At 44.4% G+C, this 18,670-nt stretch overlaps 2 protein-coding genes and 2 long non-coding RNA genes across 11 annotated transcripts in view; 2 read left to right on the plus strand and 2 right to left on the minus strand.

Moving 5' to 3' along the window:
* The window catches only part of cacnb1 (calcium channel, voltage-dependent, beta 1 subunit), a 25,084-nt gene extending 11,687 nt beyond the window's left edge, over positions 1 to 13,397 (plus strand). For 2 of the 8 annotated variants that reach the window (XM_019875746.1, XM_019875750.1), the window contains 13 exons: positions 1,718 to 1,837; positions 1,927 to 2,049; positions 2,126 to 2,262; positions 3,154 to 3,221; positions 4,339 to 4,499; positions 7,566 to 7,646; positions 8,008 to 8,066; positions 8,148 to 8,257; positions 8,904 to 8,912; positions 10,331 to 10,482; positions 11,131 to 11,226; positions 11,303 to 11,488; positions 12,831 to 13,397. In XM_019875746.1, the coding sequence (XP_019731305.1) occupies positions 1,718 to 1,837; positions 1,927 to 2,049; positions 2,126 to 2,262; positions 3,154 to 3,221; positions 4,339 to 4,499; positions 7,566 to 7,646; positions 8,008 to 8,066; positions 8,148 to 8,257; positions 8,904 to 8,912; positions 10,331 to 10,482; positions 11,131 to 11,226; positions 11,303 to 11,488; positions 12,831 to 13,376 (1,848 nt within the window). In that variant the 3' untranslated portion in view covers positions 13,377 to 13,397. Of the gene's footprint in view, positions 1 to 1,717; positions 1,838 to 1,926; positions 2,050 to 2,125; positions 2,263 to 3,153; positions 3,222 to 4,338; positions 4,500 to 4,854; positions 4,884 to 7,565; positions 7,647 to 8,007; positions 8,067 to 8,147; positions 8,258 to 8,903; positions 8,913 to 10,330; positions 10,483 to 11,130; positions 11,227 to 11,302; positions 11,616 to 12,830 lie in introns of those variants that run through there. The other 6 variants (XM_019875748.1, XM_019875747.1, XM_019875749.1 and 3 more) reach the window with 6 other exon arrangements.
* On the minus strand, positions 8,559 to 10,375 carry LOC109519334 (uncharacterized). Its single transcript, XR_002168928.1, has 2 exons — positions 10,296 to 10,375; positions 8,559 to 8,625 (listed from the first exon to the last, which is right to left on the minus strand). It is a non-coding gene; the product is annotated as an uncharacterized LOC109519334 (long non-coding RNA).
* LOC109519333 (uncharacterized) lies at positions 10,371 to 11,814 on the minus strand. The gene is made up of 3 exons (XR_002168927.1): positions 11,739 to 11,814; positions 11,503 to 11,618; positions 10,371 to 10,457 (listed from the first exon to the last, which is right to left on the minus strand). It is a non-coding gene; the product is annotated as an uncharacterized LOC109519333 (long non-coding RNA).
* Positions 13,398 to 15,322: 1,925 nt separating the features above from the next.
* Positions 15,323 to 17,362, plus strand: arl5c (ADP-ribosylation factor-like 5C). The gene is made up of 6 exons (XM_019875775.1): positions 15,323 to 15,497; positions 15,983 to 16,043; positions 16,117 to 16,264; positions 16,437 to 16,520; positions 16,624 to 16,775; positions 16,854 to 17,362. The coding sequence occupies exons 1-6, from the start codon at positions 15,452 to 15,454 to the stop codon at positions 16,900 to 16,902; spliced, it is 540 nt and encodes a 179-aa protein (XP_019731334.1). The 5' UTR covers positions 15,323 to 15,451; the 3' UTR covers positions 16,903 to 17,362.
* Positions 17,363 to 18,670: the final 1,308 nt, after the last annotated feature.

Here is an 18,670-nt window from a genome sequence, read left to right on the forward strand (position 1 = left end):
GTTCAAAAGTACTCCTCACACCCAAACCTCCTACAGCATCCCTGAAGCATCCAGCAATGTAATCCTCAAAGTAGAATAACACATTTGGACTCCGATCCCATTCATAATAATAATAATAATAATAATAATAATAATAATAATAATAATGCTTTTACACTCATGCCACACACTCATGACACAAACGTACAGAAATAATTGAAATGCTATTAATTCATTCTAGCCTCACTCACACTTTTTTTAGGGGTGGGGGTGTCGGGGGGGGGGGTCCATGTTTTTGATAAAGTAAAATTGTATTATATTGGAAAATGTATTTCTAAAATCATTCATAAAACAATACAAAAGAATGTAAAGACATAAACTTGACTGTTTGTATGACTTTTGGGTCACCAGTAATTACGGTCATTTCTGTTTTAATACAGTGCTATCTCTCTTTTGTCCCCTCCAACATGGGTTCTTGGTCCCGCTACTTAGCGGATTTAATTGTCCAATTATAACTCATGGACGAGGCCGTTTCAAATCTGACACGTGCAGTTGACTTGCCGGCAGGGAATTTGTCCATTGCGGTTACATCTGGCTTGTGTCATCTTTTGCGCTCTATCACCTCTATTTTGGAGGCCCACACCTCATGACTCACTTGTTCTGCTTGGCGCACTCAGCTGTTGGCGCTCTTGTCAGCACCACCTACAAAGCACTGGGGGGGCTCAAATTCAAAAAAAGAAAAAGAAAAACAATGAGAGATGGTTATATAAATTGGACTCTTAAACACTCCATCATTGCAGTTCACGCTGCAAAAGTGGGTCGACATGGGGCAGGCATCTACGTTATGGTTAGTGGAGGGGAGTCAAGTTACCCCGCATGAAAAATATGCACTCACTGGACACTTTATTAGGTACACTTGCAGAGTCCGATACACGAGCCGTGTCAAAAAGTTTACAAACGCTCGTCATTGACATGAATAACTGCTGCGGGCTGCAAACTGCAGTCACTGTAAAAAAATATATATATTCGTACTCATTTTATATACCCGTACAACAAAATGTTTGAAAAATGTTGCGATGTAATCATGTGCCCATTGCACCCACTCTCTTCTATTGAATGAGAGGTGCTAAATGTCCTCCAACGAGTCTTAAAATTTCTTAAATTTGGCCTCCCTAAACCCGCTGTGTCCCAAAATACAAGTCAAATAATTAAACGGAACCACTTCACTAATTAGACTAATACAAGTAGAATGTATCTATTTTTACAGTACATAATAAGTATCAACAGGAGCCCCAAAAAAAAAAAACCGAACCAATTCATAAATTGTGTTGCACTTCATAATACTGAGAGGTGTTTTTTTTTTTTTTTTTATAATTTGGTTTCATTAATACCTCAAACTGTTTGCTTTCTTGATCCAGCTCTTGTATTGGCTCTCATCGGAGTGTGGAGGGATACCTAATGAAGCGTCCCGTCCTTTAGTCCATGACGTGTGTACAGTTTGTGTGTAGCAGTGCTGTGTACCTGATGGCTTATCCGCATGGCTGACTCTCCCTTTTGTTTGCGTGGCCAAAGCGCCTCAAATTACAGTGAGTCAGCTTTCAGTTCTTACAGTAATATGAAAGACGATGTCGGCCCGCGTCGTGATCACGATATACACGGAGGCAGGAAATTGGAAAAGATGGCCAAACCGCAAAAGAGCGCACGGAACATCCCTCACGCTCTTCTGCTTGCGCGTCAGGGCTCGGCCGACTCCTACACGAGCCGGCCGTCGGACTCCGACGTGTCCCTGGAGGAGGATCCCGAGGCCCTGAGGAAGGAAGCCGACAGGCAGGCCCTCGCCACGCTCGAGAAAGCAAAGGTCGGTGGTCCGCTTGACTTTTTACTGAGTACTTTTGCCATATGTTTGTGCCAATGTTGAACCCAATTTTTATTTTGCTTTTTGTCCAGACCAAACCAGTTGCGTTTGCGGTGCGGACAAACGTGGGCTACAACCCGGGCCCCAGCGACGACGTTCCTGTGCAGGGCATGGCCATATCCTTCGAAGCCAAAGACTTCCTACACATCAAAGAGGTTTGTTTGCGCTACCCTGTGCTCGCTGATCGTCTAGTAATGCCTGGTTGTCGTTTTTTTTTTTTAACGCACACAGAAATACAACAACGATTGGTGGATCGGGCGTCTGGTGAAGGAAGGCTGCGAGGTGGGCTTTATCCCCAGCCCGGTCAAGCTGGAGAACACTCGGCTTCTACAGGAGCAGAGGATGAGGCAGAACCGACTCAGCTCCAGGTCGGCATTAGGAAAAATAGAAGAAACGATAACCCACCCAAAAAATCAAAAATAGGGCTTTAAAATGTTGAAAAATCAAGCCGATCTATCTTCTCTCAAATGCTGGGAAGATGCCCCCCTTCAAATGTTAACTGTCAATCAAATGCCACAACTAGGACCTAGAAAATGGATGCTACACACTAAAAACTGGTTAAAAGTAAACCAAAGCGAAATGGCTAACCCAACGCTGGGTCCAAAAGAGATCGAGCCAATGCTGGGTTATTTATACCAAGCACATTGCGGTGAGGATTTGATCCAGCACATTGGGTCAAGATTTTTTATCCAGGGGTAAAAATTAGCTATAGCCATGATTTCAAGCTAGCAACAAATTGGTTAGCTGGTTATCATAGCATTGGTTAAAAGAGACCAAGCTAATGCTGGGTTATTTATACCAAGCACATTGCGGTGAGGATTTGTCCCCAGCACATTGGGTCAAGGTTTCTATTCAGGGGTAAAAATTAGCTATCGCGAGGATTTCAAGCTAGCAACAAGCTTGCTAGCTGGTTATCATAGCTTTGGTTCCAAAAGATACGTGTGTACCATTTTTTTGTGTGTGTGTGTGTGTGTGTGTGTGTGTGTGTGTGTGCGTGTGCGTGTGCGTATATATAGCGTCTTTTTTTATCAATCAAACGCCTGCACATTGCTAAAATATATCCACATAAATCCTCAGTTGGCTGCTATAAGGTGCTCAAAAGCCGCCATGTCAGGCTAAAGCCCCAGTGAGACTTTCCACCCAATAACGGCAAAAGGCGGTACTACACCGAAAGGCAACGCGACTCGAAACTCGAACTTGCCTGTCTTTCTAAACTCCAGGCTTGCCAAAGCTAACATCTCTATTTTGTGGTGTCTTAGTAAATCCGGAGGAAGCTCCAGCCTGGATGTCGCCACGGGAACGCGCAGGCCCACCCCACCCGGCACAGGTGAGGTCAAGATAATGTGTACATTTTCATCTGAAGAGACCGATTGGACACTCGGAGCATCGGTCAGTGGACTCAGCGGTTCATGAGCTGTAGGGGGGGTTCTGTCTCAAAACCGATCTTCCCAGCCCGTGTTAAATCACGAGTTCCTGAAAACAAAGACCCCAGCCCATTCCTCGATAACTTCCTCCTTTCTGTCTCCGTTTTCCGCTCACGTCACTCAGCTTTTGTTGCTTGAATTAAGGCTTTCCTCTGCCGTTTTGTTGCCACATCAGTTGGTTCTCATTTCATAGTGTGAGTTCTCAGACAGGCTTTCACACCGACGCACAATCATCTGTGGGATTTTTAAATCTTGATACGGACACATTTTTGTCGGGCATAATCGCGGCAAAGAAATTGGACTATTTCCATCTTGTTCTCGCAAATTATAGAGGCACAATCGCTCAACAGATGACTGACTCTGGCTGACTGGCTCTCACAACATCACAAATGTATCATGGTTGCGGTACAATGAGCCCTACTCATTGTACCGCATTCAACAAACGACCAACTACCTCGATGTGTTCATCCATTATTTGATCGGACACTTGAGTCGTTCAAATCCAAACCAAACTAGTGAAAGTTTCTAGTAAAAAAAAAAAAAAAGGCTTCATTTTACCGCAAGAAGCTAACCATTAAAATGCCTCCTCAGCCCGAGCAGCCAAAATTCCACAAGCCGAGATTCTATTCGGCATTCAGGCTTTTCGAAACCCGTGAACAAGGAATTGTTTATTTCTATTCAACGCCATCACATGAACAAATTACTCGAAATAACTTTGACTTTCGGTCTCTCCGGTGTCCGGGAGTCTTGTTGTCCTCAATTGATTCCCTTCTTCTCAGCTTTCATGCGGCACTGCGTTTTCTCGCGACAATCCGACATTTCCTTCATTCACTGTCATCTCCTTTTGTCTTTCCTTTGGTGCTTCCGTTCTGATGCTTCTCACATCTCATCTCTCGTCTTCTATCTTCCCACCCTTTTTTTTCCTTATTTCTGTCACTGTCTCTGGTCTTTCGCTCATTTTACTCTGCGCCCTCACCACCAACAACCCCACTGCCTCACCACCCCGCCCTTACCAATCAGCGCACGTGGACATGCCCACTGTGACCTATGATGTTGACCCCCTGGACCTGGATGCCGAGGAGCTCCCTGAGTCGCAGGGGGACCCTCGTTCCCCCAAGGGCATGTCTGGCAGCGTGACCTCGCCTCAGGCCAACACGCACCGGCTGCCTTTCTTTAAGAAGGTAACACTAGGAAGTGATGGGACTGGAGTTTGGGATTTAGGGAGAGGGATGGGGTGGGGTGGGGGGGCGTCCTGGATGCTTCTCGCCTTCGCCAACACCCCTCCCTCCCTTCCTCCTCCCACCTGCCTGCATTTGCCCCACTGCCCCTCTGCCCATAACTCTTCCAAGATGCCTCCACTAACACCTCACAGCTGCCTGAAACTCGAATAGGAAGGCGCTGTAAACTGTACCTCCGATGGTGGTACACCCCCCTCCACCCCACCCCCCTTCCTCAATGCTAACCTGTTAATGACTAACCATTGCGTGTGTGTTTTGTGTGTCTTCTCTGTGCATGTTCTGTGGAATGCTCCCATAGGCGGTCCGGCTAAACAGAAACAGAAGTCGGTGAGTGCGCTTTTCCTTTCTTAACCAAACTAACGTCTTCATTCTTATCATAAGATTCAAAATAAGGGGACTTTTTTTTTTTTTTTTTTTTTGTAGCATTGCCCCTATTGAAAGTCAAAGGCGGTGTTTGGAATCAATTCCTCATTCTCACTCCCTAATCAATAAACAGTGAAGCCCAGTTTATCGTGGGGGATATATTCCTTAATGCTAACATAATGCAAAATGCCATAAGATGGCTAACAGAAATTAGCATTGATGCTCTTCAAACAACTGCTACACACATACAGCAGCATCACTTAGAACAAAAGAGAATAAAAGTTTGTATCGTGAAACTGAAACGTACAAAACACATTAACCAAACTTGGCTAGCATATAGTATGCAACTCCATAAACAGAAATGAGCATACAGTACATGATGCTGAGGATAATAAAAGCTCAAACAACTGCATGCATCAAATGAAACGCTACCCCAGAAATGGAAAATATTTTCAATATCAGCACAATGTGAGATTGCTTTTCTAATGACCATCGGTTGTGCTACTTTTCAAGGTGCATATGTTCAAATCGTAACAACAAAATGAGAAACTCGCTCTGTGGAGATGCGAGTGTTTCCCAATCCCAACGCAGCCAAATATGCATTCAAACGCATCCCCTGCCAATCCTCAAAACCCCTCGCCGCCATGGCGACGCCGCAGGTGCACGTCGATTGATGCGCCCCCGACACGCCTTCATCTCCATTTGTGACGAAAGTGGAAGACGGAGGCCCCGCGGGCAGATCTGTTTGAACATAATCACAAGACGGAAATATCTCGGTATTAACATTTTTAGGTGGCCAGAGCATGTGGGAAATGAGATCGAGCTTGTAAGCATTAATAAAAACGTCCCTTCAAAATTTTCACTTCATCGACTTTATCTAAAAATCATAATTACTATATCGTACATCATATATTTGGGATCATCCTGGGCTAATGATTAGCATATCTGAGATGCATAAAACTGTACACACATACTGTAGTCATCAATTTCGTGTCCAGTGATAACAGAACAGATATTTTGAAAGCTTGGCTTTCTATGCCAAAGCGGATCACTGGAGTCGAAATGCGTGTAAACGCGCCGGCAGGGCGAACCGCGTTACTGTACACCGTACATGACACCGCGCAGTCCAGTGTGCACTGTGCTAACACTATTAATACACCGCCGTTATGCACACCACTCCAGCGCCGGGCCCCGCGCAGACGAGAGCCATTAGGAGCCTTTTAAAATATGTATTTATAGCCCGTGTGGATGGCGGATGAGGCCGAAAGAGATTTATGCAATGTAATGTAGTATCATGTAAATGCCTTACAATACAAAGAGGAAGGCGTGTTGAGAAATACAGATTTCCTGCCGTCGCGATGTGACTGTTTTCACCCCAGTGCTGCGTTGAGGCTGGGGGGTGGAGGGGTGGAGGGCGGGGGGGACCTTTGAAGAGCGAAAGCGCTTATATGGATGAATCATACGTGTCGTGAGTCACAATTTAAGAATAAGCTTAAAGCATGGCTCATCTATGCGTGGGTATCGCATAGGCTCAATGTACCCTTTTTTTTTCTTCTTTGTTTTCCCTCTTTGCTTCAACACAGAGTGCAAACATGCTTATATATACTTTTTTTTTTTCACCCTCGGGTACACCCGCGCAATTCATTGAGATTCACGACCAGTGGAGGAGGTTTAACTATAATAATATGGCTACTTACAAGTATTGGTGCCGCGGTGAAAAGTGTTTAGTAGTACCTCGGTTATGAGTTGGGGGGGTTTGAATCTCGGGTCCAACCTTCCTGCGTGGAGTTTGCATGTTCTCCCCCCCGTGCGTGCGTGGGTTTTCTGCGGGTGCTTCAGCTTACGTCGACATTGCAAAAATATGCATGGTAGATTAATTGAAGACAGGAAATTGTCTGTGGGTGTGAACGGTGGCTGCCGACCGTGTTAAGTCCAATTATGTTCTGCATCGTGGCCCCAAACTTAAAATCTTGTCGGCATAAGCAGAAAATTTCGGAGTGGATACCATAAATCGACTTGCCAACTAAATCTTCCATTTCCACTCATTTTCACCGAATGGCTCATAAATACGCTGACAATAAATGCAGAATTTTTGAATTAAAGTGAAACACTAAATACTAAAAAAATATCTGAACATGATTTTTTTTTTTCAAGTCCGTCCTTAATATAGGACCACCTCCATTTCAGCAGACCTACTTAATGTTTTGGCGAGCGAGTGTAAAAAGCCAGCTCCCCCCGGTACTCTGGGCATGATTACACAGACGTTAATTAAGTGAGAGAAAGCAAACAGAGGAATAGTAGTTCCTGTAATGTGGGTGAAAGTATTTCACGGTAGTCAGTCAATCATGAGAGAAGTGTACTGTGTATCGATTTGGATGCTCTCAGGACGTGTGTCCTTTTATGTGTGTATTAACCCTTTCATGCACAAATAATGAGAACCTACATCAGGATTTTTTTCTCCAAGTTTTTGGCATGGAAAAAAAAAATAATAATGGCAATGGATGGCAACACACATAAGGGCCCGTTGTAGTGGTTGATGCACAACTGTGACATTAAGATAAATGAATATAAGAGAATTTGAATAACTGTCCGCTGTCGTCACCGCTGTCCCTGAAAGGGTTAAAAGATGCGCGTCCCTTCTCACAGATGGAGCACGTGCCTCCCTATGACGTGGTTCCTTCCATGAGACCCATCATCCTGGTGGGCCCCTCGCTCAAAGGCTACGAGGTGAGCTCACTCACGGGACGCTTCATTTCCATACACCATCGCGGAAGAGCCGATTTGAGAAATTCAAGCTCAGCTAAGAAAAGGCTCGGGCGTTTCATTCATGGTCATTGTATCAAAAGAAAATCTTCCCGAAAGATTGGAAGCTTCCATCGCTCAAGAATAATTTGGGACAAACTCCACTTGTCACATCTTGTCGATGGAAGGGCCACATGTGCAATTATTTTTGTCCACATACGTGCACAAGTGTAGCAAACCATGTGTTCCAATTCGTGGTTGAGACTTGTGGATGCGACGTGAGTACGTCCCAATACTTTTGTCCGTATCTCTCCGACAATGTCCATATCGCCGTCTGCGCTTGCAGGTGACTGACATGATGCAGAAAGCTCTCTTTGATTTCCTGAAACACAAGTTCGAGGGAAGGTAAGTGGTCCGTCCTCAGCGCTGCTTTTTTTTTTTTTTCCCCTCCCCCAAAACCAACCGACGACCTCCCCTCTGTCGCAGGATATCCATCACACGAGTGACGGCGGACATCTCGCTGGCCAAGCGCTCGGTCCTCAATAACCCCAGCAAACACACCATCATCGAGCGCTCCAGCACCCGTTCCAGCCTGGGTAAGCCCACAAAACACACACCATTGTCATTTTTGTCGTCATCATACCACTTTGTTCAATTACATTCGAGTCAGGAGAACCTCCCTGGCAAGATCTATTCAGGGCAGTGTTTGCTCCAGTTGTAGAACTTGGAATGGGGTACTGGATTCTGTTCACGTTTCTCAGACATTGGTCCATTTTGTCAAGCATTAAGTCGGATTTCCAGTGAGGGTTAGACTCCGACAGTTTTGTTCATAATCATCCAGGGAGAATTTGTAGGAGGGGGGTCCGGTTTGGTAGGCTCAGTATTGTGTCTCTTGCCTTTTTTTTTTCTTCAGAGTTTGTGTTTGTGTTGGCTCTATCAGGCGTCACGCCGGGTCCAATTCACCCTGGAAAATGATTGAGAAATGAACATAATCATAAGTATCCTTAAACCTACTTGTGAAGTAAATACTTCGAGGATTACAAGTAGACTTCAAGTACTCGGGGACCATGAATCAAAACCTGACAAAATTGTTCATCGTTAATTTTCTTCCCAACTTCCTGAGTCTGACTTCTTTTCATCCTGTCTCTCTGCCCTTCTTCGCCCATGTTTCCTCTTCCTCCTCCTTTGGCCCACCTTCCTCATCATCTTCTTCCCTCCTCTTCCACCCTTCTCTTGAATCAGATGTACTGGGTATGTATTCACCCTCCACCCCCACCCTACCCCCTCTGCCCACCTTCTCCCCCTTTTCCTCCTGACTCTCACCCATCCTCCACACTTGATTTTGCCCGTCTGCTTGCCTTGTCTGCTGCTCCTCATACTTTTCTGTGTGACAGCCTGTAGCTTCCAATAAAGACTACCCCCCCTTAAAAAAAAACAAAAAAACCAAAAAAAAAAAAAAACCAAAAAAAAAAAAAAACCAAAAAAAAAAAAAAACCAAAAAAAAAAAAAAAGTGTTATGAAACCAAAAAGCGTTTCCGTGGGAGGGCAGAAGGGCCGCGAGCTGCTCTCTTCGAGCGGGAGCCAAACCGGAGTGGCAAACTGATACTCGCATGCTGCTCTCCACCTTGTGTGAGGGTGGAGGCACTTTAGATGGTCCTCATGGAGCTACTGTGGGAAGTTCGGGGTGGGGGGGGGCAAGCTTCTCACTTTGCAACCAATGACTATGTGTGTGTGAGTGTGTGTGTGCACGGAGGTTAATGGAAACCTTGCCTCCACTTCCGGCCTCAATAGCTCTTCAAATAGCGAGGGCGCCACGCTTGATGGCAACATTAACCACATTTCCACCAAGTATGGCGATACCCTTCAGTTTAGCACAGCGCGGTTTGGATCGCCCGACAATCACGGGACTCATACGCTTATGTTCATCCCCATATTGTTCCAAGCCATGTCCAAGGTGTAAATAATTTCATATATTACGGCGGCACGGTGGTCGACTGGTTAGCACGTCCGCCTGACAGAGCAGGGGTCCAGGGTTCGATCCCGGCTCCGGCCTTCCTGTGTGGAGTTTGCATGTTCTCCCCGTGCCTGCGTGGGTTTTCTCCGGGTATTCCGGTTTCCTCCCACATTGCCAAAACACGCACGGCAGGTTCACGGAACACTCTAAATTGTCCCTAGATGTGAATGGGTGTTCGTCTGTGCGTGCCATACGATTGGCTAGCAACCAGTTTAGGGTGTACCCCGCCTTGTGTCCGAAGACGGGCTGGGATAGGCTTTAGCATGCCGACGCCCCTTGTGAAGACAGTACCCGTTAGCCCAAAAAACATTAATCTTCAACTTTTTTTTTTCCCCCTTTGGCTTCTGTCATGTTAATGAGAATGTGTGGCATCTCATTCCTCAAGTGCCCCCTTCTGTCCTAATTATTTTTATTTTTTAAAGAGAAAAGCAACGTCCTTCAATGTTTGGGAGGCGACAGAATGAGAATGCTCTGCCCCGTTCCATTTAGCTGTGCATAAATGGAACCGAACGTGTGATCTGAGCCAGTTCACGCTGGGTTTTTTTCGTGCATGATCGCAAAACTAACCCTAGCAGTTCGAACAAACGATCAGCTCGGAGTGTTGCTTGTCGTCGACTCACCGCTTCCTCTCGTGTGTTTGCCGGACGGCGCGTAGCTGAGGTTCAGAGCGAGATCGAGCGCATCTTCGAGCTGGCCCGCACACTGCAGTTGGTGGCCCTGGACGCCGACACCATCAACCACCCGTCTCAGCTGGCCAAGACCTCTCTGGCTCCCATCATTGTCTACATCAAGATAGCATCACCTAAGGTCAGTGGTAGAAGTACTTTTTTTCTGTAGTGAACCACAAGTAGTAGCACCAGATAGTAATATTTCTATAATACGATGAAGTGCAATTTTCTCATTAAAAAAAAGCAGGAAGTAGTAAATGGCAACATATAGCTAATCTATATTGACTAGATAAGATAAAGATTTTCTTTGCTTTGGTCACTTCCCCTTTCTGATTCGCTAGCTAACAGCCAATCAGAGTGATCAAATGTCACTGACACCATTTTGTGTGCTATATTGAACCTGGAGAAAACCGCTTGCCGATCGAATCAAAATTAAAAGTGGTTTCAAATGTTTATTGAAAAAAAAAAAAGTAAAAAAATAAAAGTAAATAACATTTAGCAAAGCTTATTTTCTTTCGTCACTTCCCCTTTCTGATATGCTAGCTAACAACCAGTCAGAGTGACCAGTTGTCACCAACGCCATTTTGTATATTGAATATGGCGAAAACTGCTCACCAATCAAATAAAAATTAAAAGTGTTTTTTAAAAAGGTTTTACAAATTTTGGGTGAGCTTTTCATTGGATAGTGTGTGTCCATTTTAAATATCGTCTCATATTTGTCCTTCGTTGAGTCTTTGAATATTTTCAAAATGTTCACCATTTTTGGGGGGTGGTAAATGGTTTCCAGGTTCTGCAGAGGCTCATCAAATCCAGGGGCAAGTCCCAAGCCAAACACCTCAACGTGCAGATGGTGGCGGCCGATAAGTTGGCTCAGTGCCCCCCTGTAAGTCTTCATTTTGGACACTTTTTTTGACTAATATTTACCCCTAATGCAATGTTGGCATCTCGTCCACACGCAGGAACTGTTTGACATTATTCTGGACGAGAACCAGCTGGAGGACGCCTGCGAGCACCTGGCTGACTACCTGGAGGCCTACTGGAAGGCCACGCACCCGCCCAGCAGCAACCCGCCCAATCCGCTGCTCAACCGCACCATGGCCACAGCGGCGCTGGCCGCTTCGCCCGAGCCCGTGTCCAACCTGCAGGTACAGGTGCTCACCTCGCTGCGCAGGAATATGGATCTGTGGCCCGACATGGACGGCCACGTCGCCGCGGAGAGCAAAGAGGACGAGCACGCCCTCTAAAGTCAGTCCAGCACCCAGACTCTGTAGCCACCTGAACGTGGGAGGAGGAACTCGTCAGAAAAACAAAAACAACCCCCCTAAAAACAAAAAACAAAAAAAAAACACTCACACACATACACACACGTGACCTGCTAAATTAAGACCACCTCACCTAAAGTGGAAATCCGGAGAAACTCAGAAGACTCCGCCTCCCTCCTCTTTCTCTTTGCAATAAGAGCCAAATCCCCTGCCCTCGTTTAGTCACCTCGGTGGCCTCCTTCCTCCGCCAGCCGCTCTCCAGTTCGCTGTCCTCCCCCGTTGTTGCCATGGCGCCGCCCCTGAAAACAGCAAGTCATGCCTGCCTCCTCTTCATTCGGAAAAGGCGCCCGGTTTGGTCTCGGCTGCCACTAATATGCCTTTTAACATCAACAAAAAAAAACTAATCCAAAAGTGCAGTTTGATTATGCATCTAACACTTGCCTGGTTGATTGATCTATTGGCTATGAAAAAAGTCCATCAGGCCCTGGGCAAATTTAGGTGCTTGACGGTGACATTCGATTTTTGAAACAGACAGATGGGCCAGGTCAAAGTTCAAATGTGTACGAAAAATTTATAACGTCAAAATTCACATTTTGAATTGTAATACTTGTAATTGATGTACTCATAATTAAAAATGGGATGAGCAGTATAGAAAATTGACAGATAATCAATTATTTGACAAAATGTTAACCATTTTAAAAATGTGATTGCTTTTTTTAATTGTAAGAAACCAAACCATTTGAGAGCAATGGAATTAAAAAAACTAAATTAATACATTTTAATTGACCAATTTTAGGGAAAAAATGACAAATTAATCCATGTTCTCCTGATAAATAATAAGAATAAAGTAATATTTGAAAAGCAAAGATCCCCACAAAATTACCACCCAAAGGTAGAATTTTTTATTTATTTATTTTTTTGCATTTTGAGTCAAAAAGGGTCTTATCTGTTGTTTGTTGCCATGATCTCATTGAGCCAGAGGGTGGCACAGTTGCGTCGATTAACAGCTTGGGTGTGTTTTGATTTGACCACTTTTGTGCATATTTTTATGGACGTTTTGAGCATGTTTACACCAGCACTTTAACCTGCAAATTTTGTTCGATAGTACAATTTATCTTAGTACATTCATAGTATTGTATAGAGTAGTGTTCCCCTTGACTAACCGCTCACACTGTTTGTCTCTGCATGGTCACTGTGCACGTGGCTCGCCTCTGACTCGCCGCAGGGGTCCAACCTGGTGCACAGCGAGCCCCCCAAGCGTGAGGGCACGGAGTGCGGCGGGAGCGAATACCACGGCAACCTAGGGGGAAAACCTCAGCAACAACATCAGCAACAGCAGTACCTGTGCTCCTCCCGCGGCCAACTCCGAGGGGGCAGCAGCCGCGGCCTTTCCCGGCAAGACACCTTTGACTCGGAGACGCAGGGCAGCCGGGACTCGGCGTACACCGAGGCCGGAGACTCCTGCATGGACATTGAGACCGACCCCTATGAGGAGCCTGAGCCTTACCGCGAGGGAGGCGGCGGTGGCGGAGGGGGCAGCCGCCTCCACTTGGCGCAGCACCACGGGCGACAGGCGTCCTGGGAGGACGAGGGAGCCGAGCCGGACCAGGAGAACCTGAACCAGCCGCCGGCGCCCAGTCACGGCGGGCAGCAGAAGCACGGGCGGGCCAAGCTGAGGGAGCGCTACTGCCAGGAGCCGCTGGACACGGTGGCCAACAAAAGCCGCAACAAGAACCAGGATGACTGGGGCAGGGACGTGTACATCCGCTGAGGGGACACAAGAGGAGGAGACGACAAATGTTTACATCCGACAATACAGTAATCCCCCACTATTTGATTATTTTGCAAATAGTGGGGGATTCCTGTACTTTGCTTTTCCACATCAATACTGCATGAATGTCACCAGACGGCACGAGGACACCACTTGCTATGATTGTCATCTCCGTCAAGTTTCAGTAGAATGTGAGGACGTCGTCACGTCTGTCCTCCAAAGTCTTAAACAGGGTCTATATCACCACCCCACTCCAGTATACTCCCCCAGTGTACAGTGTCAGGGTCCTCCACACTGTCCCTTTTTAAAAGTCCACTTCTTATCACCCGGACCTTAAAAGCAGGTGGACAATTCGCTATATGTTCGATATTTTTTATGGACACAGTTTTCTCCTCCATTGTAGCTTTCAGTGTGCTGCTCTTGCACCCCGAGCCCACCATCCTGCCAAAAATCTCCCACAATCCCAAGTGCCGGAACGTTTCACCAAGCCATGTCCGCCAACAGCGCTGCTGCCGTCTTAACTCTTACACTCCTTCTTTGCAGGCCACATGTTGTCTCTATCTCTAGGTCCAACACATTTGGCTTTTTTTTTGTGTTATTTATGCTCAGATATAGTTGCTTAAAATCACAGCCACTCAATTTGTGTGTATTCCCCCTCCCCCACCCCCACCACCTAATCTTCTTTTTTAAGCTCCATATGTGAGATTGTGAGAGGCTTTAAACATTAACCGCTCCCCCTTCCTTTCTTCAGTTGGATAAATGAATATTGAATAATGTTATTGTTGCGTTATCGCAATTGTTTAAAAAAAAAAAAGAGAGCTAATATATGACATAATATGTATCATTGGTGCCTGATTGTAGCTGCATCTTTTTTTTTTTTTTTTGCTTTTTCTGCCTTTCATTTTTAATCTGTGGATAAATTCGTATTTTAATTAAAAATGTAAGCAGAAAATGCCACTGTGTCGTTTTTTTAAAGTGTTATAGGTCCCAGTAATACGGTTATCAAGGTCAGCGGAGTCAGCTAAAATGCCCCTTCAGTAACCCACTGAGGATTCACTCTAATTAATACACTTTTAATTACTTTTAGCATCTTAAAGGTTCCTCAAGGATAGCTATAAGGTTTCTATGCCGAAGTCATAAAAACGCAGAATGGTCGGGTCAATCTTTAGGTGTTCCGGGTTACATTTCTTACAAATTAATCAGTACTCATTCGACTTTAGCCCATAATTAGTTTCTTTATCCGCTCTAATGTATTATTGCTGACTTTCCTTATTTCACTTCTTGAATCGGAAAGAACGCGGAAACAAAAAGCCACTTGCCCTTATATGGACATGCCCCGTGCGTCACTGGATGCGTCATCATCTCGCTCCATTCGAGAGAACATTGTGGCCGTCAAAACAGTCAAAAATGAAGCTTGTTTCACGTCGCCATTAAAAGTAATCAATGTAATAAATGAAATGAATATAGAAAGTTAATATGAACTAAGAATTACACACTCTCGTAATATTCAACTGCATATTTTCTACTCGACTGAAGAATCCACCGTTTGGAACGTAGCATCAGCTTGTTCCTTCCTCAGACGTCTGCGTTTACGTCCAATTTTTACTACTAAATAATAAATAAAACATTTTATTCTTTTAGTGTTTATTGGTCTCCCTCAATGGAACAGGGAGACTGAAAAATATATATTTTTCGTCTTTATCGCCTGAGACGCTAGAACCGATTTCACGAAAACGTTATGTTATCTACTGGTACGTACAAAAATGACCCAAAAAATTCCCTGCGTGAAGCCAGGACTGAAATAAAATTAATTACTTCGTGGAAAGTCATTACTGTAATGTGGCTTCAAATACACAACTTGATTTGGCAACATTTTGGGAGGTGAGTTCATGCGTCACGAGCCTGGGTGGGAAATTCAAGTGTTGAGGGCGTTTCAGTTCCGTTTTCCTATTGTGAAATAAAGACTCATGGTTTTCAGAGGAGAGTTCAGTTGACAGTTCACTTCATCTACTACCAGGATACTTGATCGTGCGGATTTGTTCATTCCTTTCCTTCTTCTTACACACCAGTTGGACATGGGCTTCTTCCTCACTAAGATGATGACTGTGTTTGGGAACAGGGGTAAGAATAATTTACTCTTCAATTTCCACCTCCACAAAAATAGAATAACATCTTGAAATTAGTTATTCTGTAACCACCTGGCCAACAGTGTCATGTACTTACACTGATCAGTGTCATAATGCAAGTGCTGTATTGCTATTTTTAAGAGATGTAGTTACTAAAAGTGAACGCTGAAATTCATTTGTTAAATGAAGGTCATACAATCAAGATGGCTTCACAAAGTTGTTAGCTACTATTTGTGGTTAATGATATATCAATAAAGTCACATGTAACATTTACTTTTGCAATCATACTCTTTTTATATTGTAGTCTTATTTATATTAAAACCTACCCATGTACAGTATATTGCTGTGCTCTCACTATCCGCAGATTAATGTAATACTGTGCCATGATAATTATTGTTACATTTCCAAGTTGAAGAGTATACTGAATTCCTCACAATTTTAGTGCCTTTTAAACTGAAGTAATATCAAAACATTTTCCAGAGCACAAAGTCCTCATTGTTGGTCTGGACAACGCAGGCAAGACGACCATCCTTTACCAGTTGTAAGTGACGTCACCTTATTTACAAAACACCACATTTTCTTGACCTGTCGCTCATACTGTTATTCACTTCTAGTCTGACAAAGGAAGCCGTTCACACATCACCGACGGTGGGCAGCAACGTAGAGGAGATCACCGTGAGGAACACACACTTTTTGGTGTGGGACATCGGAGGCCAGACGAGTCTTCGGAGCTCCTGGTACTCTTATTACTCCAACGCTGAGGTGTGTTGATCGCGTGTCCTCTCCTGAATGGTTACATAAGCATTTCTCTGTCCTTATGGGCCTTATCGTATCGTTGCTTCTGATAACCAGGAGCTGTGATAATAACAATCAGTGGATGTGTGCAAATGTGCTTGAGCTAATTATATATTTTTGACGACGGTGCACTTTTCAGATTGTCATCCTCGTTGTGGACAGCACGGACCCAGGACGACTCAGGCTCACCAAAGAGGAACTGCACCGAATGCTCGCACACGAGGTGCATAGGCATTTTCCATACATTAATTTTTGAGCCCCCTCATCATTCTCATAAACATCCATCCATTTTCCCATCCATTTTCTTCTTCTTGTGTTTCTCGCAGGACTTGCAGAGTGCCGCCATTCTGGTGCTGGCCAACAAACAGGACGTGAAAGGTTCCATGACGGCGGCTGAGATCTCCCAGCACCTCACGCTGGACGCCATCACAACGCACAACTGGCACGTGCAGGCCTGCTGCGGCCTGACTGGCGAGGGGTCAGTCTCAGGACATGAAAGTGTCATTAAAAAAGCTGAAAATGTGAATTGACAAGGCAACTTTGTTGTATCTTACAGCCTCAATGCCAGTCTGGACTGGATGCAGTCGCAGGTGGTCGCCTCCTGAACGTCCTTCTACCTCTTCCTTTAAGGTTTTGTCAGGATTGCATAACAGTGAACAGTGGGACACAGCCTACCTCAACTGAACCGTGTTGATCATACGGTTGGTATGTAAGAAGGTGCGCCACATTCAAGGCAGCATAAATTGGGATTGTTCTTCGTGTGATTATGTCTATGTGTAAAACTGGTGTGATTGTTCTTTCTGTTCTACTTGAAATAACACCAAATGAATGGATGTTTTGTTTTAGAACCTCCTTCGTGCTGGGAAGAGCCACCTATTTTTGTAAATATTTCGGGCGTCTTCATGATTGTATGCAATGGATTTATACTTTATTTTTTTAAGTGATGTAAATTATTTTCATGGAAATGAGCAGGAATGAATGGGAATTAACTGCACTGGATATTTATAAAATGTGTGTTTAATTTTTATGTTTACTTAAACAAAACAAACAAAATGCAATAATGAACTTGTTTAAAATAGACAGTTTATGCCATTGTTAAAAATACAGTGGTGCCTTGAGATACATGTTTAATTTTTCCCATGACCAAACTCGTAAGTCAATCTCTTGCTTAAAGGGTCATATCACCTCAACATAGATGCTAATAAGAAATTAGCATTAAGCTAGCAGACTGAAAGGCTAAGCTAAATGACAGCTCAACTCTCAAAAAACTAAATCGTCACTCATCTCAAGACACTATTTTATATTACATTTATTTATTGTATAAATTGTAATCGCTGAGGGGATTTACTCAGTTTTGATATGTTGTAACATTTAACAAAATATAACAAAAAGCTATTAAAATATAAAATATTAAAATAGCTATTATTTTATAGTTATTTATGAAATACATATTTATTATACTAATTGCAACGCCTGAAGGCAGTTGCTAAATTTTGTGAATAATTTTGCTAATGTTTATTTTTTGTTTTGACCTCTTCATGTTATTTTCACAAATGTATTGTGACTATTTTTCCAGCTGGTTGGTATGAAAATCAGCTATGTGTAGCATTGCATTACAGAGAATAAAGTATCTATTTATTCAAACTTCGTGGATGCATGTCACTAAGTATTGCTTGAAACTTAAAAAGTCCCCATTTATACTTGTTTATATCAAACCATTCTTCTTATTGCTCTGGGACTGACACAGTTTTGAGGCAGTCATGTTTGTGTATTTCATTTTCATTTCACAATTTAAACAGGAGAATCAAGTAAAGGATGGCGGCCAGAATGTCAACACAATCCATTACCAGGTTCCGAATGCACAGTATGACATACAGCATCACCGCCATCTTGAAGCAGTAAATGAATTTTCTCTTCAGACTCTCCAAGAACCAGCATGTCTTCTGTCCGCTTGCAACCACGACTGAGCTAGCAGCCCGCGTCAAGCGTACAAGCATCGTGGGAACTTGTTTCTCAGTTTTGCCAAGTGCTGTTGTGGAGGAAATGTACGGATAAAACTGAAGAGGCGTCCTCTTGTGGTGCATGCAGCTCACCATGGAGCTTATGGTGTGCAGGTGGCGCCAGCATGGAGGTTGTTGAGCGTGCGTGGAGCACGTTCCGGTGACCTGATACAGCAGGATGTGCTTTTTGGATTTCCCATGGAGCGGAGTGCGCTCGGTTTGAGGTGGTGATGCACCAGTGAGGGGGTGGTGAGGGCCTCCGATGGAGGGTGTTGACAGGAAGCAGCTTCTCGCTGTTGCCGAGAGCCAAGAACCGACACTGCTGAGGATTTGCATCCTTGCCGCTGGGACGATCTCCTACAGCATTGGTGTA

This window comes from Hippocampus comes, unplaced genomic scaffold (assembly GCF_001891065.2).
Source record: "Hippocampus comes isolate QL1 unplaced genomic scaffold, H_comes_QL1_v1.1 scaffold93, whole genome shotgun sequence".
Lineage (NCBI taxonomy): Eukaryota > Metazoa > Chordata > Actinopteri > Syngnathiformes > Syngnathidae > Hippocampus > Hippocampus comes.